Here is a 27,833-nt window from a genome sequence, read left to right as displayed (position 1 = left end):
TTTTAAAAAGCAATCACATGATTGTATAAATTGGATGATCGTACCACTTATTGTTTAAAAGGGTCCACTTATTTCTTGAGGGCTGCCGGCATTTACAGTTGCAAGAATTATTCAAACAGAGAGCCAGCCACCTCCATATGCCAATCCCTGAAATACCTAAAAAATGATCTCCCAAGGATAATACCCACAGAGAACATCCCCTACGATGATCCTCCTCTCGAGGGAAAACATCTGTAAAGCTCTTTTATATCCTCAAATAAAACCTCAATTGCCGAAGTTAAAAAGATCCACAATGACAGAAAATTTCATCAATTACACTTACCAATGAACTATAACTGCATTACAGGGGACCAGGAAATGTTCCATTTTCCCTCTGTTCATTCCATCTCTCAATCTGCATACACAGAAGAAAACGCTAAGAAAATAATTCAACTCAAAAAAATCAAATCAATAATTTTAGGATTTTTCTAATAAGAAAAAGTTTATTTTCACATTTTTCAAAATAAGAACTTTCCATTACACATGAAAATCCAACCCATATCAAGTTTGAAATTAAACTAAAGCTAAAGCTAAATTGTAAAGACCGCTAGATGCTAAAATACATTCAGGAAACATAAGCATGAACAAAACCGCGTTCAAGAAGTTGTGTATCCTTGCATGCACGATAGGAATCTGCAATTTAGCTATAAGTTGTACATTTTTTTGATAAACAAAACTAAAGATGGGATATGTTGACTAGATTGTTAGATCCGTAAGATTTACTATCAGGCAACATGCCAGGTGATACCATCAAAGACAAACAAACTTCGAGACAATCCCAGCCAAGCAACAAGACGAATGACATAACCAGACTGCAAGAAACACATTACCATGAATGCCACATTTCAAGCTGCTCTCATTTTCATTTTCAGACATCTACACTGTTCAATAATTTGTGAAGCTGTCAATCCATTGACAAAATTCATTTAGAAGCGACCCTACTGTTAAAATATAAATGTGATAGGAAAGGATTCATGATCAATGGAAAAGTTGTTGAGCTTGAGGAATTAGAACTTCTCATATGTCAGAGCAAATCATTAAAAGAAAGCAATGAAGGAAGAACTGTAGCAACTACATATTCTTTTGTTCAGGCAACATGTATAAATATAGAAAAAACACATAGCCGATAAGGAATTGCCCACCAATTATATTACTGTCACAAAACTCTCACCCAACTATCATGTGGATGTATAACATTGAATGGTTATCAGAATGACATTTATTTCCCACATCCCCTCTTCCATGTCCAAAATTCTTTTGAAAATAGTTTAATCTTGAACTTTCAAATTTTAATCATTATGATGAGTCTTGACTCTTGAGAAAACATAAACAGGCTAACCTGAATTGAGTTATGCACACTGAATTTCTGATCCAAGAACATTGGTTATTTATTAGATGTCGACAAAGCATTTACAAGATGGACAACTTTATAAGTAAAGTTGTGTCCTGTATGTGGAATGCAGATCTAGTCTAACTGAAGATTTTTGATAAATGGAAGAAAATAATAAAATCAGAAGAAGACTGAATATATTTGCAAAACTGGAAATGAAATTGCTTCAGACAGTAATTAAAAAGTTGTATTGTAAACAGAAGTTAGGTAGTCACAGAAGTCTTGATATTAAATATTCAACCATATTTATTAGACACACAATTAACATAAACCAGTCAACAATCCTCTCAAGGAGGCCCATTATATTTTTGTGTGGAACCAAAATCTCACTCCTCGTACAGCAATAAATTTCTCGTGCTCAATCAATCGTATACAAACCAGCAGCAATTAAAAACCAGTGCTATAAGTATTTCTAAAAACAATACAATTGTCAAGCCACTGAAAGAGATTAATTCTGAATTTTAGACTCAGTAGACTACAACTCACTGGCTATGGAATTATACATACTAGCAGTGACATCTTCTTGTAAAACTCATCAAACTTATAGGCTTCTAAAACAGACTTGTCCTGTTATCTATTTTCAATTTCAGTTTCTCCCTTCAACAGCTACCAGATGCACGTCCCAACAATCATTTGTCATGTTATGCAATCACCTTAACATCTTCGAATCCTTTCTTTGCAGCATAACTCCTTTTGGAATGCTGCTGTTATAGACTGTGTGACTGATCTTTCATATATTGCTCAACAAAACAGTCGCCTTACACAGCAAGTTGGTTGTGTCGGACAGTTCAACAGCCACGCTGCGTAGCAAGTCCAGCGTACCGAAATAACTTAGCACGGGAGATAAATTGAGAGAAATGAAGATGTAAACACTTAATAAGAAAGGCCCACTTCAAGGAAGCAACCCCCAAAGGTTCAACCTAACTCCTAGTCATGGGCATCACTGTCAATATTCATCCCCCAACACCAATGAGACTGGCTTAGTTTATATTAAACATACTTACAGACTAATAAATGACTGAAGTAATTAAGTGGCCCTAGCTGGCTCACATATCCCAATACATTCAATGGATTAAGGATAAGACATGCCAACTCAGTTACTCTCCCCTTCCTCCCTTAGACAAGCATTGTCCTCAACATATCAAATGTGGATGCATGAGCATAAAAGTTTCATCTTCCCATATAATATCTTTCAAAAGTAAATTCTTCAACTCGATATGATACTTTGTGATTAAACTAGTTTTTAGCTTCTCCGTGTGAATCAAAAGAATTTCTTTGAGATCCATGATGATTATAATTCATTCCCTCTTCATCAAGCTCAAGCAGACTGGCTGTACTAAACCAATAACTTCCTTTAAACAAAACACGAAAAAATAAATATATTTTTGCTGTGGGAGGTAACTTTAGCTTGTCATACTGTCAATCTTCACCAAAATTTTGAGTGATCTTGTTATCCTTTTTACTGGTTCTGGAACATTTGCATATATGGTTACAAGTTGCAACACAAAAAAAACCCATCACCCACTTCAAGGTTCCATTCACTCTAGCATCAATAAACCTATTACAAAACTCTTAATTCAAATCAAATACTTGTAATGAGATAAAAAGTGCCTGAAGTCATGAAAGATAGGAATCCCCAACACTATGTTTGCTCCCCCTATAAGAATTGGAAATATGGGGTTAATCAACATGAAATCCCCCATGTTAAGTTTGATATTATGACATTTCTCTGATCAACTAAAAGTATCCCCATCTGCAATGATAACTTGATATTTTGGTGCTAAAAAAGACAAAGCTAATTTCAAAATGTGTACTTTTTTTGTTGACTAAAATGTTAGTATTGTCTAATTATTACAATCACTGTGTTTTCAGAAATCCCACTGCTTTGAGGGTTGTGCCACTGCTTTGAGGGATGTGGGATAATAACACCTGATAGTGCATTGCACAATGTTGGTTTGCGCCCTTTTGCTGATTCAATTAATGTTACTCCTATCTCTAGACCTTCTTCATCTTTTGTTGCTCCTCTAATAGAAGAGCTCCTCTGCACACTTGTGTCCATTAACTATCTTCACTCATAGTTAAGGCATAACCCCCTTTTCTCTTCAATTTGTTGGGCTGTCAACCTATTAAAATTAAGGCAGGCCAGCAATTGGGTCTCAAGACCTTTTAAGTAAAAACTCCTAGTGGCCAAAAACTTATTCTCTATCTTCCCTTCAATACTAATCTATTGGGAAACAAAAGTTGGACTGAAAATGCATACTCATATTTGATGAAGGTCCCTGATCTCCCTACTAAATATAGGTTATTCAAAATTTTCTCTATAAAATACTCATCTCTTAAAGATAAGCACGAATTTGTTGACATTAGTCCTTGATTATACCTATTGCCTAAGCAGTCATCCACAAGACTATTGTTGGAATGTGATGTGAGTTCCTCTTCAAAAAAAGATACAATGACAAGATATAATGACAACACAACCCCTTTTTCCTAATCCAATTGCCAGCAATGCTAGAATGAATTGTGATCTAGTCCCAAATATAAGGTTGCCACTAGATAAAAGAGAAGAAAAATGTAACATTTAGCAGAGCCAATTGGTTGGATTCTCGCCATCACTTAACATTTCCATCTTAGGGAAGAAATACTTAGAGTTTGCAATAGAATTAGATGGGTGCTAGCCTTGTTTTATATTTGAAGCAAAGAAAAACCGAGAATCCGCATTCCCGTTGGAAGATGCATGCTCATCCCAAAAGCTGTGATGTGAATCTCCCAATAGAAAGTTCATAAAAACCCTGAGAGAATGTGACCAGGAAATCATTGATATCTTATTTCTTAGCTTTCCATCTTAGCTCCCTGAGAGAATGTGACCAGGAAATCATTGATATCTTATTTCTTAGCTTTCCATCTTAGCTCCTCTGCCTCCAATCCCACTAGACTTGACTTGGAAGCCATTACTGGAGAAAAAAACTCCTTGACTTTTGTGAATGTTGCATTTAGAATATCTTCAAAATTTAGGGACACTGCCTGTTCTATTTGGATCCTCTTTGTCAAGAAACATACTTCATGTGACTAGATTCACCCACTTGCCTCAACTTAATAAGAATACCAAATTAATATTTGCAACAACTAATTAAAACAAATCCAATATGCTGAAATTTTTATTGTAATTTACTAAGTCCACTCCTAAAATTCTTTTTAAAATTTTCAAAAAGTACTTGGTTAGGAGCCTTGGAAGTGAATTTGGCGAAACAGAAAAATTTCATAATAATTCTTTGAAAGACTCCAAACTTGCTTATTAAATCTAGAAGATAACTTCTATAATGTGTCCTTGACCACTCCGATTTCAGGAAAAAAATGGAAACCATCACACCTTCACTTCCTGAACTGTAAAAGACATTTGTCCTTTTTCTCCCCTTCAAAATACCAAGAACATAATTTATAACCACCAGAAATGAAATTACTTACCACAAAAGATGAAAATAAGAGAAATTATGATACACACTTCCTAGAATCTGGAATGTAACTTCTTTAATGTCCTTGACAAATCCTCCAATTTTTTTATCTTAAAAAAGAAAGAAAAAAAACTGCATTTATGAGAGATACGCTGACAATGCCACTTATCAAACTGAGAACAAAATTTTTAAAAAGTTACCCTGTTCAGACAATCAAGGTGCCAAGATCACGCTACAATACAGCTTGTAATGAAAGTATTCAGAACAAGAGATGAATATAACTGAGCAAATACTTGATCGAAATGAGTCAATCAAGGAGGGAACCTTCAAAAGCCCTACCATTCCCTACTCCAGAACCACTCACTACCTCTTTTTTATAGACATATCATGTCCCCTTCTCAAAACAAAACAAAAAAAATATTTGATGACGCAAAGACTCGTAGCCTACTTTATTTACCATATAGACCAAAGGATAAAATATGGGAAAATAATAATAATATGTTTTACGTAGATTCAATCACTCTCTTTTAAAAGGGGCAAACTTAAAGATTATTATAGAGCTTATATAATATTTAAAAGGTCCTTTTAACACACTATTCATGATGCAATTCAAAAAGTGTTTTCGTGCCTTTTAAAATATTAAACATGTCAGTTTTCCACAATACATAATAGTTCATTTCAGCGTTTCTGGGGATTCAATTGTGTATGTTCTTTTTGAATCAAATTCTTGGAGGGAAAAACAAATAAATACAAAAAAGGGGCCAAAATGAATGCCTGTAAAGGAGAGGTCAAGACTCCCATCCAAGCATCCATTTTTTGTCATCATTCACTTTTCCTTACAGAAGAGGATTTTGAAGCATCCAAAGATGAAAACCCTTGGTGGGAGAAACAAGGATGAAAACCTTCTTGGTTTCCATATTTCAATTTGAAGAAAAAAGCCTCTTATGTGCCAGAGGTGATTCCATTCAAATATCACAGTTGTTGAAGATTGATCGAGGACCTGAAGTCATTTTCAGTTGCTACATCGAGTGTGAAAAGGTTAAATTTGTTGAATTTGAAAAGAAAAGCTTTCATACTATTGCTATTTTTTGTAGAATGTTCCATTCATTAGATCAGCTGTAATTGTAATGTCCCCTTCCATTTGATAAAAATTGGAGAAAGATTTTCCTAGCCTTCCTAATTCCCAGTGTTGGATAAATTTAACAAATAAGAGGGAATAATTGAGCCATTGGGGAAAAGAGCCAAGAAGCTAAAGTTCAATTTAACATTTTATACATCTCTAATTATTCATTAAGATGATTAATGGGACCAACTTAAGTTACACATGTTTTATTACTAGGGGAAAACTCATGGTGGGAGATGTTAATATATAAACCGTCTAAACACATGGATTTTGTGAGGATTGCAGCTTTTTGGGAGAGGAGAATTAATAAGACTTTCGATGGGAAAGAATGGGCATTCCAGTTTATGATTAAGTTATTTTCCTCTCTGCACATCATGTATCTGTTCAGGAGAAAATCCCAGTAGCAGCAGCTGTTCTGGACGCAACCCTAGCACAGGTTATTAGTTAGTGGTCTAAGTATCTGTTCAGGACAAAATCCCAGTTGCAGCAGCTGTTCTGAACGCAACCCTAGCACAGGTTATTAGTTAGTGGTCTTATCATTCAGTGACACATGGGTTGTGTAGCAGTTTGAAGGACCGTCTACAACACCAAAAAGCATCTTGGCTGAGGTCTGCTGAAAATCTGAAACACCAACACACCAACATTGCCAGCCACAGAGTCGAAGTGCTTGTATGTTCGATTTAAGAACTCAACTATTTGCATATTCAGCCTGTGTAATTACATTCCTAAATTCCTTAGAGACTTCATTGGTTATTACTCATTTCTAGTTGAGTTATTTATGTAGTTGAGAATTGAAATCCTCTCTTTGTTGCTATGAGCAATTTCTTCCAAAAAACTATTAATATTTTGCTTGAATTGTAAAAGAGCTGAGAAAAGATCGTTTCAGGTATCAGATCGTGCCAGCATACAGGGTTTTATCAGTTGCATGTCAGATATTATGATTGCTTTTTACTCCTAATAAAATGCATGTCAGTATAAGGTGGTTCTATGCACTCTACAGGGCTGAACTGCACAGGTACAATACAAGAAGCCGGTCTGGAGAGCAAGCGGAAGGAGTTCGAAGCAACCCAGTTGAAACAGAGATGGAAGATCAGAAAGCCCATCTCTAGGGATATGAAAAATCAACTCAGTGATTTCCGAATAATTTTTGCCCTACAACAGCAGCAAATGATGCAAGGATTCCACGATAGAATGATCAGAGCTATGGGACAATTGAGAGTTGATAGTAAAAGATCAATAAGGTCTAGTAGTGAACACGACAGAAGTGAAGCCAGACATGGGAACCAAGACAAAGCATCTTCTAATGTTGTGAGGACAGTGGATACAAGGGGTTATCAACCATTACATCCCACTTCGTCAAGTTGAGAGAGAACCAATTCCAGAGGAAGAGGAAGAGGAAACACACATCACAAATGATATTCTAGACGCCCATGCCAAATACATGCACCTTACAGCTGGTGTAAGGCAGTTAATTAATTTAAATCAGTTCATGAACCAGGGTAAGGGCATGGCTAAAAACCATCTGAAAAGGAAAGACAGGAGGCCTAGAGGGCAAGTTAGGCAGGGCACTCAGCCTGCAGAATATAAGGATGTTTCAAATTAAATTTCTATACCAACCTTTAATGGAACTAAAGGAATATCGGCATGGTCATTGGTTTATGAGTTGGGCACATTATTAGCACTCAAGCCTGTGGATGAGAAAAAAGCAATACAATCCGCTACCATGCACTTGGAGGGAGTAGAATATGACTGGTTACAACATGGATTAGTTTCCCAAGATCATGCCATGACACATTCCTACGAAAAATTGTTAAAAGGCTGATTACTCACTTTGACATACTCACTTTGACAAAAACATATAGAAGTCTTAAGCCACAAGTTGAAAGGATTGGTTAAAAACAATAAACCTAGTTCACTAGATGACACCAGCGGTGTATTGCTTGACTTGGATGTCACACCATCTGATCAACCTGATGGAGCCTAAAATTTAGTCTCCAATTTTCTTTATGAAAAGTGAGCAAAGATGGAAAATTAGTATTAGAAACTACGAATTGGAAATTCTTTGTATCACAGGCAGTTTTAGATTTGTATTCATTAAATCAGTTGATTATGCTCATCTCTACCAAAACTATGAGGGATCCAGCATGTAGTATTTTGGAAGCTATGTAAGCCGCCAATTGTATTCAAACTATTTACAGCCTCAAAACGAACCATGTTTGCGCATATACATCAATTGAATTAAAGTTTGTATTGACTCATGAGTAACTTTATATGGAATATAAGCAGCTGGTGTTAATATTGGGATCATCTCTAAGATGAGATTAAGAAGTTAAAGTGGCAAAGATGAGACCTGAAGCAGCAGAGAAAACTCATTTGGAACCACACAGACTGAATCAAAGAAGTGAGTTGCATTAGTTCTCAGGAAAGAACGATAACAATATCATCATCCTTAAAGACACAATACTAAATTACAGTACCATTAGTGGTAGCATGTTTCAAAGACTGATCAAAGTTATACAACCACATCAGCAAAGGTCAAGGATTAATATTCAACAGGAGTAGACAGTATTTGAGAAGTTGGGCAAGATTGCGTGTATAAATTACAAGTGGAACGCTTGGCTGTAGCTCTGCAAAAATTCTGAACGATGGCTTCATGAATACAAGGAGCCCACGATAAAGACTTTGCAAATAGTTCCTTGTGTTTGCTGAAGTGCACGGAGACCATTTGAAGTTTTGCATAACAAATGGAGCCGCTGGAATCCACAGTAGAAGGATAACATGCTAAGAACTGAACCTTATTTCATCCATGTATCAACCGCAGGGGAGCCATGTCGAGTTTAAGATAGAGAGGAGCAATAGGCAAGTAAAAGGAAAAGTTAAAACAGCAGATCTCAATCTGAGGCATGTCGCTGAAGGAGAATGTTGAAATCGCAGAACATAGTACCAAAATATGTCTGATATGTGCAAAGAATTTGCCCAGATTGCAAGCTATGCATGCCAACATGCGGTTGTGTGTATGCTGAGACGATAAAGGAGCTGAGTATCAGAATTTGACATCAATCATCCCTTTTTCTTAAAACAATGTTGTCGGGTGTAAATATCATAACATCTGCAGAGATAAAGTGCAGTGTCTACAGCACTCCGATGGTGATGTTTCCGGAAATCTTCATTGGTAAGGGCGGCACATGGAGGTCACGGTATGTGGATTACCTTGAATTGAAATTGCTTGCCTCTGCATCAAACGGCGACCACAAGATCTTCTGGTAAGTATTCCCTGTAAAATGTTTACCTGTATGTTTACTTATAGTGGCCGAATGTATTTTTGCAGGTGTATGAACGGATGTGAGACGAAGAAGAGTTAAAGGCGGATGCTGTAAGTCAATATTGCAAAAATATAGCTTGTGATCTGATGTTCAGGATCTGATGTTCAGAAGGTGGGAATCGCACAGAAAAATGTCCATGGGAAATAGAAGAAATTGCATCAAACGTTGATACATGCGGAAGGATCAGTCTGAAAAGGCACCCACGGGACTGAAGGAGATTATATTCAATTCTGCATTAACACCAATAGAAAATATAAAGCACGAAAATTTGATTATATTTTGATAAAATTAAAGCATATTAAGTTTTTAACATTGGTTAGTTTTTATATTTTGATAAAATTAAAGCATATTAAGTTTTTAACATTGGTTAGTTTTTATTATGAAGAGGTGCAAGGTTTGGTTGAATAACCAATGCCTTTTCATTCTTTATAAATATATGTGTGAAATCGAACTGCGAAAAGAAACAATTAAAATTTTATATTTTAAAATTTTATATATTATGATGCATTAGGATAGATTATATTTTTTTATTGGTAGAGAAATGAAGTTTTGAACAAAATCCATGGATTGAATTATAGAGCAAATTTATATGCGATTCCAGAATAGAAATACAATAAATAGACCATCTGTAAGGAGTGTCTGTAAGGAGTGTCTTTATTGCGATTTTATTTCACCATTGTTATTTATTTTAAATTTTAGAGTTTTCAATTATTATTAAGTTGTGTCTTTTATAAATGTTTTTTATTATTTTCTATAAATATTTTAATGTTTGGATAACTGGACTGGGTCAATATTGCATTTTAAATTTGAAAAACATAAATATTGTGAAATATTTTATTTGTTTCCATATTTATGTCTAGTGTGTCTTCACAGGTGTTAAAGGGCATCCTAAACTAGTTTAAAATTACGTTTATATAATTGATCTATCCCGTCTGAATTGTTAAAATTGTTTATAGTTTAAATATATTGAATTTTATAAAGTTGTACGTTTCAACTAATAATATGGACTCTGATTGCCCATTTAATCAAGCACTGGTCTTTTATTCTTGATTCATAATCCATGTGCTAGCAACTGTTTCATTTCTTTCCTTTGAAGAATTAATATATTCATTTGTTGCAATTATCTGTAATCATTTTTATTTTAAAAACTTCCATATATTCATTCTTTATTTTCAATTCATGATTTGCCGGTTCTAAAGTTTTCTATAATTCTTGTCATTATGAAAAGCTCTTGTTGCATTCGCATTCTAATTTATCTGCTATTAGCATCTTGGATTTAAGTTTGTGTTCTAGGATCAAGTACACCCGCCTCGATTTTGCAGAGCCGGAAGCGCAGGGGATTTCAATTGCATTAATCAATCCCATCAAGTTGGCCTTAACTGGTTGGACATCCCAGCATCAAGCAAGCAAGGCTCGTAGGATTCCAATCTACAGTTTTGGCAACCAACACAACCACCGAAGCAAAGTTTCAGCCTCTGGAATTCTGATAAGAAAAATTTTAATCAGCAAAGAACATGAATTTCAATCAGCAAAAGAACATGTCTTCCAAAGCTGAACAGAAGTCCAAAAATGAAGTGAGATGGAGAACATTATGTTTCTCTTGCAAGGAGCCGTGGAAGTCAGGTCATCGTTGCCTTGGAAAAGGCAAGACATATTTGATTGAGGTCCATTCTAATCGTGAGGATCAGGATGAGCAGGAGGCCAGTACTGATGAAGATGATGCACAAGACCAGCCATAGATAGAATCGAAGGATACTACAATCAAAGAGACTCTACGCATTGCAAATTTATCTGGAGTACCTTGCAATTGTCCTTTCTGACTAAAAGGTGTTCTTAAGGGACAGTAGATGGTTGGCCTAGTAGACAATGGAGCCACTCACAATTTCATTGATGAGGTATTAGTAATGAGATGTGGGCTACAGACTAAGGAATTTCAAAGATTCAGTGTCACAATTGTTGATGGTTTTCCTGAGTTGCACCGACGTGATTCCTCAGTTGAGCATTCAAATTGGGAACTACACTTTAATGGGTGATTTTCATGTACTTGTAATGTGGATGCAATTTTGGATCTTCAGTGTTTAGAGTCATTTAAGCAGTATGTTCGGGAGTTCCAGCAGTTGCAGTTGCAATTCATAATTGATGGTAAGAAAATTGTGCTTAAGGCTATGATGAATGGCGGTCCACAAACAGTTTCAGCAAAGAGGATGGAAGCTCTATTCAAGCATGATGATGTGGAATGGGAAACCCAGTGTTTTGTATCTAGCAAGTGTCTTCCCCTAGTAGTGAACCACAATATCATATTAATATCCAAACTGTGTTGGATAATCGCAGTGCATTATTTGGAGATATTCCTCCTGGCCATCCACTTGATCATATGTGTTTAGGCATGCTATTGAGCTTGAGGAGGGCGCAAAGCCAGTTATCACTATGCCTTACAAATGCCCGTGGACTTTTTATTTAGGGCTATGTAATCTATGCGCATGTGTAATCATGTAAGGTAGGATGTAAATTAGTTTAACAAAGAGGTTTTTTAAATACCAAAGCATGTTCAAGGATATTAAAAAATTGTTGATTATTATACATTTCTAGGGTTCATAATGGTGCAGGAGCACAAACACAAATAATTTTGGACATAATTTATGCACGAGCCGACTTGAGGAAATTATCTCGATTTTGTCATTATGATAAGATATTTTCTTGGGATTTGTTCAAACCATTGTGGGGTCATTCTTCCTTACTCTATACTGATCTAGAGTATTCTATAAGTTGTTTTTTCTATTTTGTAATAATCTATATTGATCTAGAATTTTCTATATTGTAATAATCTAGAAGGTTTCGTAGATTATCTTAGCAAGTATAAATAGAGTTTTAGATTTAGGTTTAGGTCAAGTTGGAGAGCAAAGTTTCTGGATACAAAGTTACGAAGAGAAGAAATCTGCAGGAAGAGCTAATGTATGTACTGTTCATTTGATAAATTAAATAGAAGAATTTTATAATCTATCTCTTGCTGGTGCTGGTTCCTATTGCTATTGTGTTTGCTTCCGTTGCATTTATCTCTGCATCATTTTTGGTATCAGAGATTGAGGAAAGATCCTAAGGTGCTTGGGAAAAGCTTGGGGAAAGCTTTTAGCTTCTAAGGTGAATTGGATTTTGTGACAGGTTGAGGAAAGAATCTGTAAGTGTGGCCAAAAGACTAGGTTGAGTGGAGAGAACCTAGATAGGAGACAATGGTCACAAGAGAAGATTTATCTCATGATCAGAAGATACTCTTAGATGCATGGGTTTCATATTGTAATTTTCAGAAAAAGAAAAGAGAAGAGGAAGCTAGAATGAATCAATAGAAGAGAAAATGAGATTCCTAATGAGAGAGCTTAAAAATGGGGGAAGAAAATTTAGCGAGATTAAAAAAGGAGTTGAAGAAAACTATGGAAAAAGAAAATAGTGATCTGGAGAAACAATCCTTTGAGGTTACAAAAGCTTGTGAAGATGGAATAAAGAACTCGGTTGGCCATTGAAGAGAAGATTTGTCCATTGGAAGGACAAAATGAACAAATAGATGCTGATATGAAAAGTTTGCAACAAATAGTTGTTGCTGAACCTAATGATAAAAAAAGTTCTTGAAGATAGGAAAGAGGTTGAAGTGGTAATTGTTGATGAGCCTTGTGATGAAAAGGTTCATAAAGATGAAAAAGAGGTGGATGTGCTGGTTCTTGATGGAACCAAGAGATGGCATTTGAGGATAAGAAAGAAAGTGGTATGGCCTATCAAAAGGATAATAGTTGCAACAAGGAAGAGGACTTGTGATGAAGCTACGAGGATAGATAAGGATCAAATAGTGATGATTTTGTCTCCAGACATAGAGATATTGCAGCATAAAGACATGGATAAAAAGGATGCAAAGGTTCCTAAAGTGAACCAAATTGATGAATTCATATATGATGAGGTCCCATTTGCTTTTTCTAATCCATTTATTGCAGGTTTGCAGGAGTTCTATCTAAGTTCTTATGTGGAAGAGGTTTATGAAAATATGAAAGTTGACTTGGGTACTTGGCAAGAGTACAAACAAGAAATACCACGGAATTGGAAGACAAGAAAGAGGAAGGAAAATCCAAGGGACTCGGATTCTATTGTCCTCGGGAGTATGGTGTAGGAGCACCAACACAAATAATTTTGGACATAATTTAATGCACGAGCCGACTTGAGAAAATTATCTCAATTTTGTCATTACGATAAGATATTTTCTTGGGATTTGTTCAGACCATTGTGGGGTCATTCTTCCTTATTCTATACTGATCTAGAGTATTCTATAAGTTGTTTTTCCTATTTTGTAATAATCTATATTGATCTAGAATTTTCTATATTGTAATAATTTAGAAGGTTTCGTAGATTATCTTAGCAAGTATAAATAGAGTTTTAGATTTAGGTTTAGGTCAAGTTGGAGAGCAAAGTTTTTGGATACAAAGTTACGAAGAGAAGAAATCTGCAAGAAGAGCTAATGTATGTACTATTCATTTGATAAATTAAATAGAAGAATTTTATAATCTATCTCTTGCTGGTGCTGGTTCTTATTGCTACTGTGTTTGCTTCCATTGCATTTATTGGACATAATTTATGCACGAGCCGACTTGAGAAAATTATCTCGATTTTGTCATTACGATAAGATATTTTCTTGGGATTTGTTCAGACCATTGTGGGGTCATTCTTCCTTATTCTATACTGATCTAGAGTATTCTATAAGTTGTTTTTCCTATTTTGTAATAATCTATATTGATCTAGAATTTTCTATATTGTAATAATCTAGAAGGTTTCGTAGATTATCTTAGCAAGTATAAATAGAGTTTTAGATTTAGGTTTAGGTCAAGTTGGAGAGCAAAGTTTCTAGATACAAAGTTACGAAGAGAAGAAATCTGCAGGAAGAGCTAATGTATGTACTGTTCATTTGATAAATTAAATAGAAGAATTTTATAATCTATCTCTTGTTGGTGCTGGTTCCTATTGCTATTGTGTTTGCTTCCGTTGCATTTATCTCTGCATCACATAAACACCCCTGATTTAAGGTATTGCACACCCTCGCATTGTCTTGACTGATCGATGTTGAATGGGATTTCATGGCAGAAAAGCATGTTGCTCTGAAAGCATAAGGTCCCAAATGGAGCTCATCTAGAAAATGGCAGTACCCTAGTTTTCTTCAATCTATTGTCACCATATGGTCTATGCATCAGAATAAACTGAAATCTTACCACTCCAACCGGGAGCAGGAAAGTATAAAAAAGCGGGAATGAAACCTTAATCTTATGCATTAAAGTTCCTGTATCCTTATAAAATGCAAATTTCCCATTATAACAGTATGTTTTTTTGACAAGAACGAATCCTTCAATGCTGGCAGAAGTTAATTCCATCTTAGATGACCGTCTGTGAAAGCTTCTCTCCATCTTTATGTTGTAAATTTATCCAGATCTATAATGGCCATTTGTTGTTCATCTCTTGTTTTATTTCTAATTTGGGCATTTTCATTCATTCATGCAGCGAGCGTACATCATTTGCCTTAGGAAACTCAACTCTAACAATGACTTTGCCACTTGTTCCTTCCATAGAAATCTCAGAAGTTAAGAAATGATCAGAAAACAAAGTCCATCAAAGACTCAAAAACATAAATAAAATAGACGCAACGTATTTCTTTTGATCCACTCTCATTTAAGGATTTCAGTTCAGTCCCATGGACATACTTTAAATGCTACATTCAACATCATTGTATATCATAACATTTCAGTGTATAATATGTTTTATCCCAAAGGTTTGAGCACACATTGGAACAGAGATTGCAATTATAATTGTCTTTATAAAGTCCAACTGAATAATATGTCAAAACATTTTAAAATCCTAAATTAGAACAGTGACTCTGTATGCAATGTAGATGTCTGTTGAAAAAAAGGGTGAATAATTTTGTTCATAAAAGAAGTTATTTTCAATTATTGTAATGGACAATTTGAATGGCAAAGGCATTAAAACACTGAATCTGTAGGACTGGAAATACAAGTGCATATCATATGCTTACCCATTCACCAGGACAGAGAGAACGATAATATTTGGCATACTTGTCACATTCACTGGTATCTTCACCTTTTGATTCTTTTGAAGCCACACACCTGCACAGAGACCATGTAATGTATTTTTAACCTGGTATTTACAGATGAATGAAGAATACAAGCTCAAAAGAGTAGAAAAGGTATAAGGCACAGAATTTATTGCTCAAACAAAACAAAGACGGAATAAAATCAATTTCCATACTTGTGATACTCAATGTAGCGAGTAAAACAATGCCTAGTTTGATTAGTTGTAGGAAACCGAAAATCTGCAGGTGCAGTCTTTATGTCTTCTATCTGATTTTCAACAACTTGAAAAGGTTAGATTCATCCTTCACACAAGGATATAACTGTTTAAAATTTGAAGTTCTGCACTTATTTCCCCGAGATTCTAACAAGAGATGGAAACTAACTGTGGCATCTCTAACCCATTTCCAGCTTCCTGCAAAGTGTGAGGCATAGTCGAAATGATGACTATCAAAATAAAAACAAGACTAGAACGTGAAACTGCATGCACTAGCATGCAACTGTCCAAATACAAAAATAAAGCCAACTTAAACTATTTTTCATACTTTCTCCTTGTTGAATTCTCCTGTTTTATAATTTATTATATCTTCCTATTATGTTCTCTGTTTCTAAGAACACTCAACCATATCCAAATTCATATCAAACTTAGAGAGCCTCCATAATTTATAAAAACTGTCTTCTAACATGAATATTTGCATGCATTACTATAAGAGGCATAAACAAACATATAATAATGTATAGCATGCCATGAAACAATCAATTTGTGCTTTATAGAAAGAAAAAAAAGCAACATTGTACAAAGCAAAGGTTAATATTAAGAGAAACGCAAACGTAATAAGGCATACCTTGAGTGGTGGCTCCTGTACACTTTCCTCTTCTGCAGTTTCTTCCGCAGCAGTTTCTTCCTCTGCAGCAGCTTCTTTCTCTACACTGGCCTCTGCATCTGCAACAGCATCTTTCTCTACAGTGATTTCTGTATCTGAAACAGTTTCTTCCTCTGTTGGGGTTTCCTTTGTCTCCTCCTCATTAGCATTTGTTTCACTGGTAACCTCCTCTGCAGGCTGCTGGCTTTCACCAGCTACAACTTCCTCCTTTCCCTTGAGATGATACATCTAAACAGTATAAGAAAATTTAGTTAGCATTTTTTAAAAACTTGCACCCTAGACGAATTCCCTGTCTTAGAAACTCTCTCAAGTCTACAATGTAGAAATGGACAAACAAAAGTCAATATAATTAAGCAATAAATTTTCTGGATACAACTGAAACCCTCACACAGTCACCCTTCTCAAAAAGCTGGTATTATCAAAATTCGTGCCTCTATGGAAATCCACATATGTGATGAAGAAAGATCATATGAGGCAAAAAAAAAATTAAAATTGCCAGGATGTTATTAGAAACTTTGACAAAATTAAGGAAACAAATAGAAAAGGCTTTTCAAAATGTGCATAAACAACATCTTTTCCAAAAGGAGCTACTATTCACCAATCACAAGCATTTGATCAATACAGGCATGTTTCCAAAAGATTTTAAAATTTTAATAAAAAGTGACAAAATGTCAGCATTGCTTTTAGTTAAGCATTTAATCGTTTATGAAGCTAGGTTGAATGATGGAGCTTCCTTCATTCCTTCTTGTAGATAAATTTGTATTGGAGAAATGGGGGTAGAAAAATTTGTAGGAGAAATGGGGAGAGCCATCCAAAGCAGGTTAAAGGAGAGTAAATTCGCAAAAAGACTTGGAAAATTCACAAAACCTACAATAGTGGAGCATTAAACACCAAATTGGCTTATAGATCAGACCAAGTTCCAGCAATAGAGGACCACCAAAATACAAGAAAGGTTTAGAAAAGCAGTAGAAATTGATAAATCTTCCAATATTTTCAACAAGGATGATGTCACTGTTTTATTTCAAACATGAAAAAGGTGCTATTATAACTTTAAAAAGAGAAACCGTAGTCATTAGCTCAGTATTTCAGGTAGTTAATTGCACAAAAGCCTTGTTGTCTTGCATTATAAATACTAGTTATTTGTAGAGGCTAACCATACATAATGGGCATTTTCTTATAAAGTAGTTACATGCATATTATAAAAATTTGCTCAGACAAGATATCTAATGGGTAACCTAGAACCTATAACAACTATTTAGCAAACTCTAACGTAGATCATATCCATCTACTGTGCTGAGGACAAGACAAAGAATGAAATGAAATATAAAGCGAAAAATTAGACCCACAGTTTTATCCAGAAGCTTTATAATTTGAGCTAAGTTACTGGATCCACTTGTGGATAGGCTGCATCACAGATCTGGACCAGTGTGCATGTGAGTTCAGGAAGGATGCAGCAAAGAAGAATCCAGTTCATCTATGATGAACCCAAGAAAAACCCACACACACCTATGGCGACCCCGTCAGCAGGAGTGTTATTTTATTTAATTTTTACTGTTTTCTGACTTTGACTGTGCACCCTAGAACTTTTCATCAACCCTAGATGTGACTTCTAAAACAGATGGAACACCAGAAGTAGAGAACTTAGCATATGTGCAATCCAACTTGCAGCTTCTTTCACACAAACTAAATGACTATAAAGTACAAGAAAGGGAACACAAAGTTGTAGGATATAGAGCCAGAGCATACTGACTTGGAGAATTCCACTTGCCAGCATATTGTATTTGAGAATTTTGAAAGTCAGTACAGTTTAAGTGCAACTGGCACTGCTTGTGATTCATCTAATGTTCCTAGATTAAGATCAGCTAATGTCAATGATGATGATGGTGATATTGATGATTTAGAAAATCCATTTGGTGATTAAAATTTTTGAAAGTTACAACTATTTGTTGAACTTCCTACCATTATTATTTTAATATTGATCTTAAAATTTGAATGATGAATATTTTATAATATTTATCATGCATGTTTGAATTTTTTTTTTAAACATTCAAGAATATGGTTTCAAGAATATGGTGGCTTTGTTGTAACATGATGCTATGCAATACTTTAATCTTAATTCATGCTTTCAAGCTGAATGTTTTTAACTTCTTTTTATTCGGACGAGCCTAAAACAAACCCAAAAGGAAAAAATATTTGGCCAGATCCACCAACTGGATCCATAATCCCCAACCAGGATCCCTATCAGAACCAGCAACTTGGAGTTTAAATGATTCTGGCTGTCAAAGCTTGAAATCTCCGAAGACTCAACTTAGTGCAGGACATAATACACAGTAAAAACCAATATGAATTGCCAAATCCAGTGTCTGCTTTTACTGACCCAAATGCAACTTCACAAGATTGAAATGACGAGAGATTTGATAAAAGCCTGCAGTCCTAAACATCAGAACTTACTCAAATGCTTGAAATTTGGTTTCAAATCTGATTATCTAAACTCCACAATGTATTATTTTGAGTTTCAGATTCAACAACAATAATTAATTTCAAGTTATTTATGTCCAAGTTGGAAATCAAATGTTCCCTTTTTTATCAAAATCCTGAACCAGTAGCTGAATATAGAAATGTTTCCTATGCATCATTCTCTTGTCCTTCCTCAAGTAATATATCAATACTACCAAATTGTCATCTTGCAAAATGTACCGAAGTAACTGAAAAATGTTAATAATGTCAAAAAGGACTCTCTGTAAGAATTCCTTTAAATCAGTTCTAAATGTTTTCTTGAACTCTTATTAATGCAAAAACCTCAAATCACCTTAGTTCAACATTCTCTGTATAAAATTAGGAGCAAAAGGGTTTAGAAATGCAGCCAATGGCAGGAAGAAAAAACAAAAATTACAAAATGCACGGTTCATTTGTATTAAGCACTCTTTTCAAATAGAAACTGATACTTGGCAGAAATGAATAGACCAGACAAATGAGACAGCAAACATTACAAAAGACTGGCAGTTTCCACATCTCATAAGAAAATATGAACTATGATCATTCTTGGCAACTAAAATGCTGCAACCTAACCAAAATCACAAACAAGCGACCAAAGCTGGGCCTGGAAACAAGTTTAATTGCTTGAAAATTCAACAGCATCTGCATACCATCTGACTGAAAATTATAATGCCTTGTAAGATAAAATTGGTTAAAACTAATGGCGAAGGACACAAAATGGAAGTAAAAAAATTCAGGGAACATCACTGTCAGCATTTTTTGCTATAAGGGATAGTACACTAACTTACATTCTTATGTTTTTTTCTTACCAACAATTGCTTCTATAAGCTCCCTTCCATGGAGATCACTGTGTTCATACCACTTGTATGAGATCTTTGTGTTCATACTGCTTGTAGACAGATTGAAAATCAAGTGCATACCCATGGAGATCTTTTTGTTCATACTGCTTGTGTGAGATCTTTGTGTTCTTACTGCTTGTATAGACAGATTGAAAATCAAGTCCATACCACCACCTCAGGTTAAAATTGAACTTCAATTGACAGCACATGAGAATCCAACCTTATCAAATGAAGGCTGTATTGTCCATAATTTAGAAGGCAAGGTAGAGATGGCTATCTCCAAGAAATTAAATATGTGCACCATCAACAATGCAGAAGCCTAGGCTCTAGTTTTTGACATCACTGTGGCTTCTCAGAACAATTTGTAACAAACTATAATAGAGATGGATTCAATGATATTGATTGATGCAATTCAAAGGTGGCCAGATCTCAACCAGAGATCAGACAATATATTACCCGAGCCCTGAGAATTGCTGTGCTGGGCTTGCCAGATTCCTTCATCAACTTTGAATGCCAGCATTGCCATGTGGTGTCGAATGTGATTGTGGACTCTTCGGCCAGTCTGGAAACTGACAAGCCTTAAAAGGCCATTTCTTCCAAGTTCATCAAAGAAGGGTGTATAAAAAATTAAACATACTTTGCAAAAGTAATAGGTTTGCAATGTCTTCTCCCCAATAGGAAACATTGTAAGCTTGCTCACAGATGCCAACAACTCATTGGAATTAATCGCCCATAGTAAGTAGAGCAACCATACTCACATTAATTGCCCACTTAATTGCCGAGACTCTTGATATACCATATAACCAAGGAATCATTCTTAAATGAATGTCCAGTTGATATACTCCATGTGGATCACACTTGCACAATCATATCAGCTATATAGGGGTTATATGCAACAAGTTCATCTTCATCTAGTGACAGTACGTGAGATTAAGACTACATTTGGTTTTAATTGAAGTTGTTTTGGTGTTCCATTTTGTTTGATTTCAATACCTGTTAAGGTATACCCAGAGCAACGCCATCTTGAACCTACACGAAGCTCTAAGTGTAGTAAACATAACCCACTCTCATAGGTTTCAACTAGGGTATTTTTTAGTGGTGAATATTTTGTGAATTTTAGAAATTTTTTGCTAGTAATTTGGTTAATAATTTAAAGTTTAATGCAACCTAAATCGCCAAATTTTATTAAATTTATTTCTGAAATATTTAAAATCGCTCAATAATTCCTCTTATTAAAAAGTTTAAACTCAAAGATTCGCCACAATATTCAATATATGATTAGATTTGATTCACCTAAATATTATATATTATCGAAGAAATTAAAATTAATTCACCAATAATTATCATAATTCTTAGTTACTTTAGGGATATATTACAAATATTTAGTTTTCACTATTGGTTTAAAATATAATGTAATTATCCTCATAATTTCCATGAGATAAAACATGCTCAGTTTTGATTTGTAATATTCCATGACAATTAGCGAACTTCCTATTATTATTGAGATTTGCCAATATTTTCTACTAAAAAATTATGATTCCAAAATAATCGCCAATGTAAATAATATTTAAAATAAAAAAATTGAGAGATTCGCCAATTAAAATAATTTGGTTTTTCAAAATAATGAAAGGTTCACCAATAATTTATATCTTTTTCTGGAGGCGGGTTTCTTAATGTTTACCCTAGTTTGGACTTAAACCCTCAATTGTTTTGTTGATGAAACATCTACACCCACATGTCAACAGCCCTGGCCTATGAGAGAGTTAATTCTAGGAAATGGAGCTGCGTTTGTTAGCACCAACAGTCTCCACAAACGATAAGCAGAAACACTATATTTGCCAGCTCAAACCAAGCTCCAAAAACATCATTATAAGTGGATGGGATACCTGTAGCAGTTCCATTTGGTGATAAAATATAAGGTATGACCAACAAGATGGCTGATTTGCTCTCTAGACCACTTCTCCTTATTTCAATACCTAGCACTCTTTCCTGTAGGAGATGAAGATGACTCCTTAACACCCCCATGAACCCTGCAAAACCAAAGTGACTAGCACAAGAGAGAAAATAACATGAATAGCTTACTTAATTATGGATGCAACAATGGATTGATTAAATATTGGTTAACTATGAGATATTACAACAAAAGGGCCTTACTTATCTGGACAAGGTTGAGCTATAGAATTAGACAATCTTATGATGTGTCTTAATCCTCTATTACAAGACAACAGAAAGGCATAATTGGCAAACATATTGCAATAAGTCTTAACAAATCAAAGTGCTCTATGAATGAGAAAATGTCGGCTACTCAATTTGACTATATATATATAGAGAGAGAGATTAGAAAAAGGTGAATTTCATCTTAATTTATAAATGTCAAATGAGATGAATGAATGGCTGGGATATGATTTTGATTTGAATTTATCCCCAATAAAAGTGGAGCGCAAGTGGAAATGTGATAGTTATTTTGAGCTAATCAAGTTATTTAATTAATTAATGGAATTATTTCATTATTTTGATCAATAATTCAATTAATTTGCTTTAAAGTTTACTAATTGATTTTTCTTTTGTGAAGATTGAATCGACTTGATTGATTTAAATTGTTAACAATTTTGACCAATGAGTGTTTTTGATCGGTCTTTTGATTTATCATGATTTCTATTAAATTATATGTGAAAAAACAAAAGATCAATCAAAAACACTCATTGAGAGCAGGTCAATTGACCTGTAAATGGAGGGGTTGGAACCCAACCTCCTCAAGTCCACCATTTGGACTTGAGACCCCAAAATCCCGCACTCAAGCCTTGGGCATTATGGCATTGAGAAATGAACATTTCAAGGTAAAAATCAGAATTATCACCTTAAAATAATTCTGATTTGGATATGAGGGCGTGAAGATCAGATCAGTGGAAGAGAATCCATGACCAAGACTTGAAAACTGAAGAGAAAAGCATCCTGATTCAATCAAGAGGAGTTTGAGATGAAATTGAAGCTGAAAACCATAAGGAAATGTTGAAACAAAAGCAGAAAAATCCAAGTTTACATGAAAGGTAAAGCTGACTTGGACTTGAAGTGGTCTGATTCTGACCACCTGATGTCTAAGGCTGGACATGGTGGGGTCAGCACCTGACCTCATAGGCACAATCTTGGAAATGAGCCCGAAGATTTCTGCCAGCTTCCCAAGACTAGACAATTCGACTCTGCCAATGGAAATTGCCTAAATTCAATCGAAATATGACTTCTTTTCATCAACCTAGGGCAGAGGTGGCATCCTTTCAGCATGAGCGCCTAAATAGGAGGAAGATTCATCTCATTTAACCATAAACCCAAACAATTCAAACCTTAGGCAGAGCAGATCTACTTTCAAATCAGGTGAATTTGCATCAGCTATTAGGATTTGGAGCAAACTCCCACAACACTTTGAAATCAGACTTAAAAGAACATCAGATTCGGAGCAAACTAACACAAGATTTAAATTTTGCAAGCCAGGATTTTCTTAGATAGTCATATGGTAAGTATCTTGAGTGGTTTTATGAGGATGAAAATTACCATTTCTTTGAGAAATTCAAACTTGATTAGCTAGTAAGTGAATTAGATGGTGATGCATTGTCATTTGGGTTCTCATTTGCATTAAAGGATGAAAGATTGAAAGCAGATTTTAAGATCAAAATAAGAAAGTATATATTTTCTTAGGCAAGTTAATGAATGATGGTCATCCAGGAAAGTACAGATATCGCGATTTTGAATTTCATTTCTTGGCAATAAATTTGCATCTCTAGAAAAAAATTCAAATTCAATATTTAATGGATGATGATGCATGTAGGTTGAAGATGGCAGATCTCAAGGCAAGGAACTTGAAGAAGGAAAGACATGTCCAAGGAGAGGAATTCGAGATATAAATAAGGATGACAATCTGAGTTCAAAACCGATTATCAAAGATAAAATACAAAGAATAAGTTGTACAAAGAAGACACACAAAGCAAAATTATCATCGACATGGATTTCCTCTAGAAATCCAAGTCCAATTGGATCGATCCAACTACATGAAACATTTGCATTACTTCTATTAATGCAATATCCAGGTCAAGACATCAAGTTCTCAAGTAAAAGCAAGTTCAAGTCATTTCAATGAGAAGATTTCCAAAATTGGAGAAGACTCGTGAAGATGAAGCAATTTGAGAACATCACAATCTATTGAAGGGTTGCTAATTGTTGAATATCAAGAGATATTTTCTCATCACCAAGGACTTGATGAAGTACATAAGAAAAGCATGTTGAGGTGGCACCCACTCATCTTCAACCAATCAAAAGGCTCTAGTTGCACATGTCCAAGCTCATTCAAATAGATCATGCCAAGTGCACATGTGGAGTCCACATAATACTTTTAACCTATTCTCTGATTAGTCTAATATAACAATGTAGTTTTCTCGTTGGCCTACAAAGTGGCATTTTGTAATAATTGGTCGAGCATTCAATGTCGGAGCTGGTAGTTATCCTAAGGCTTTGTTGGCATAATCTTGGCCCTTGATCATTCATTCATGGTTTTCATGGTGGATTGCATGTATCATTTTAGAGTAAAAAAATTCATTCATGGTTTTCATGGTGGATTGCATGTATCATTTTAGAGTATTGGCATGGTTTCAACATTTCCTCACTTGGAATAAAATTTTCGTTTTATGTTGAATAGAAGTAGAAGAATATGAATGGAAAATGGTATTAAATGGTGAGTTTATGATAAAACAAGTGTCCATACCTTTTGATGCTTGTATATTACAAGTATCAATGTAAGATTCATCTAGACCTAATTGCAAACATCTAACTTCAATTGTAGATGTTCATTTGGATTGCACCATCAATTGGGACTTGAGTGAATGTTGAGAATATGAAAATCATCCCCACATCCTTGGTAACAAGCATCCTCCTTTGCATAATCGATTTGGCAAAGCAAAGATTGGTTAACGTTTCACCTCATCATCAATGATCTCTTACACTGTAAGAATTAGATTAGATTTCTCAGCCCTTTATCTTATTTGCAATCTGTTTTGTTGGAAATAATTGAAGAGCAGTCATTAGTAGATCTTTCGCATTTGCAAGGTTGATATCCATCGAATGAACAGCGTAAGTCCCCAAGTGATTACCAGCATATCACATCACAAAACTAGGTTGATGTCATCTTAGTTGATCGCACAATCATATGCATTATTTAGCATCTAAGCTTCCTTATTCAAGAGAGAATTTTGATATTTGGTGTTTCATCTCAAAATATTAAGTGTTTTGTCCAGCATGTCAACATTGACATTTGGTCAACGGTATCAAGAGGGAAACATTGATAAGGACATGAGCATATACAAGATTTCAATCCCTGCATGCATATATATTTATATATATTATATCCATATGCATAGAGATTTATATATATTATTCCATATGCATATAGATTTATATATATTTTATCATAAAATTGTTAATGTCCCTCTCAAATAGTTTATATTGTCAATAGATCTGATCACCATAACTTTCCTCAGATTTTTTTAATCAGCCAAAATATCACCATGATGCATTTTGCAGGCTTATTTTGTTTATGTGCCTTCTTTTGCTTTTTTCTATTTGACGTGTCTTGTCCTAAATTTTCTAGCAAGATATATCAATTTCTGGTTGAGAGACTTTGGAGACAACACCCAAAAGAATCCTATTACAAATACCTTTACTGTTTGTAAGTAAAAGTGTGCAAAAACTTACAATGTATGGGTATCAATATAACCGGGAGATGCATCTCCCCCCTTCGAGACACGTGTACCAAGAGACTTCAAATTGGGGTGGAGACTTCATGTCAGAGTCCCTTAACATCTCCAATTCTCCCGCCATGCATTTCAACGTATCTCGTGTGTCTCTAAAGGAGAAAGCATATCAAAAAGTAATATAAAATATATATTTTTGAATTTCAAATGTCAATATGTAATGATAATCTAATATGATCATATGCGATACTCAGAAATTAGATATGCAATGTAAGTTTTATACTATTTGACTTTATATGACACAATATCAAATAAGTAAATGACATAACTATTAGTATTACTATTATTCATAGTGATTTGATTTTCAAATTTGATATTTGATCAAATGGTTTTAATGTTCATACTTAATTTCCATTGTTTTTGTTTTTAAAGCTTTGTGTTATTGAAATTTCTTGGAAGTTATTAAATTAAATTAAAAAGAAAAATGGTCGTCTCAAGTATCCCTATATCCTATATTTGAAAAATAGTTGTACCAGTACCACTACCAATCTCCGAGACCTCCAAGTCTCCTCATCTCTACGTGACCTTGATGTGTACACATACACATATACATGTATTTGCTTAGGTATGTATGTGCATCACTTTCACCTAAAGAGGTAGGAAATGTGGATTATTGAAATAGTGGTAATAATGTTTTAAGTTCAAAGAACAGATCAAATATTTTGTAAACATCAAATTAAAGAATAAAAATAGTGACAATCAGAAGCTAGATGCAACACAGCCAATTACGTTGTCCACTATTAAAGGCTACATCCAGGGGAAAGCAAGACAATATTTTATATTTACTATTTAAGCATTCTGAATATATCCACATCATCTTTCATAAAGTTTTTCAAGTTTTGACTACCCAAATGTGAAGCAACAACGAGTGAACAGACTGAAAGTAGAAGAAAGGTCAGATTACCGTTGGATTTCACACATTCAACAAGTGTTTTAAGTTTTAACTATCCAAATGTGAAGCGACAGCAGGTGAAGAGATTGAAAGTAGAGGAATGGTCAGATGACCGTTTCACACATTCGACAATAACAATCCTATCATATGCTGTATAACTAAATAATACATTTTGATAGGCTCTAAGAATGACGGTTATAAGTTGTCGTCATCATCTATACATATAAAGATGAATAGGTAAAGATGTAAATTACAAATGAACAAATGCTTGCAGGTGGGTGCTCTGAAGCCACATAGGAAAACCCCAAATGCATTCTAATCAAGCCATCATAAATAAGATCTTGTGAAAAAAGATTACAAACTGATCGTCCGCAATCCTTTCAGGCCATATTAAAGCAAAGATTCCTAACATTTATGTACTCACACTACTGGAAAGAAATATGCAGTCATTCACAAAGGAGTGTCTACAGCATTTCTACTGTTTCAATAACTACACAACATCGTATATAATCCAAATGCCGAATCCCAGCCCAGAGGCCAATCCACCTCCCAAACACCCATAACATTCAAATCAAAAACCATGATCTAGCAAAGATCGACACGCCAACCAATCTAAATTACTACGGCTGTTTCTCAAATTGATATGTAAGGTTTCGAATGCCCAATTGAGAACAAATTAGATTTATCGCAAAGACCGTAGAATTTTGATCAAATTCCGCACTGAGAAAGGCCCTAAAGAGCATTTGTCGTTAATTACCTCGCTAATGGACTGTTTTTCTTCAACGGCGGCCATTTTTGCTCCCAAACAATGCTTCGGTTTCAATGCAGATGTTCCGCAAAAACCGAATGAGCGATCTACGACCAACGGACTAAGAAGATTTTATTGGCCAGATTTAACGGTGGTTTGGAATCCGCCAGTGGCCCTCGATCTTTCTCGTGTGTGGAAGGAGATACTTGGCACGAGTTCGTTGGAAGAATAGCAAAGTCAAATCCGCTACCTAATCGAACTTGACCGGGATTATTTTGGTCTCTCCTTCCCCAAAGTTTTGTGCCGTTCTTATATTTTTCAATTAAGAATGGCCTTGATAATCTTTTTGGATTAAATGCTAAAAAATTAATTTAATCGAGATGATTAGCAAACAAAATTTAGGTGGGATTTTTGAAATCTGATAGTATTAATCATGGAATGATGTATATTCATGTAATGTCAATCTATCATTCAATTTTATCGATCACTCTTGCACTATGTAGGAGGGCTTGTCTTGTTTAGAGTGATTAAGTTTGGGCTGCTAGATTGTCTTTCCTCATAATCAAAAAGGAAAAAAATAATGACTTACTATTATTGTAATTTCATTCAATCTAACTATCATGTGTTCATTTTTTGTTTCAAAATGATCAAATTAGTTTAGGTTTCATTGTTTAGTAGTTCGATTAACCTAGTTCAATCACATGAGATAGGAATGGACTTAAACTTCAAATCATCAATTCCAAGT

At 34.8% G+C, this 27,833-nt stretch overlaps 1 protein-coding gene across 1 annotated transcript; it reads right to left on the bottom strand.

The window, feature by feature from the left end:
- Positions 1-27,206, bottom strand: LOC149532577 (uncharacterized). Its single transcript, XM_089803516.1, has 5 exons — positions 27,098-27,206; positions 16,280-16,546; positions 15,613-15,704; positions 15,380-15,470; positions 1-394 (listed from the first exon to the last, which is right to left on the bottom strand). The coding sequence occupies exons 1-5, from the start codon at positions 27,131-27,133 to the stop codon at positions 341-343; spliced, it is 540 nt and encodes a 179-aa protein (XP_089659642.1). The 5' UTR covers positions 27,134-27,206; the 3' UTR covers positions 1-340.
- Between the last annotated feature and the right edge of the window lie 627 nt (positions 27,207-27,833).

This window comes from Cupressus sempervirens, chromosome 10 (genome assembly GCF_028749045.1).
Source record: "Cupressus sempervirens isolate cs-2001-9-10 chromosome 10, ASM2874904v1, whole genome shotgun sequence".
NCBI classification, from domain to species: domain Eukaryota; kingdom Viridiplantae; phylum Streptophyta; class Pinopsida; order Cupressales; family Cupressaceae; genus Cupressus; species Cupressus sempervirens.
The sequence above is the reverse complement of the archived record's forward strand: the minus strand, read 5'-3'. Positions and strand labels throughout refer to the sequence as shown.

Bases quoted from the DNA above. Each gene is read 5' to 3' on its own strand.
- LOC149532577 (XM_089803516.1), bottom strand. From the start codon at position 27,133: ATGGCCGCCGTTGAAGAAAAACAGTCCATTAGCGAG. The intron at 16,547-27,097 runs GTAATTAACGAC...TATACTGTTTAG, and splicing joins AAAAACAGTCCATTAGCGAG to ATGTATCATCTCAAGGGAAA. The intron at 15,705-16,279 runs GTATGCCTTATT...GTTGAAAATCAG, and splicing joins TACAGGAGCCACCACTCAAG to ATAGAAGACATAAAGACTGC.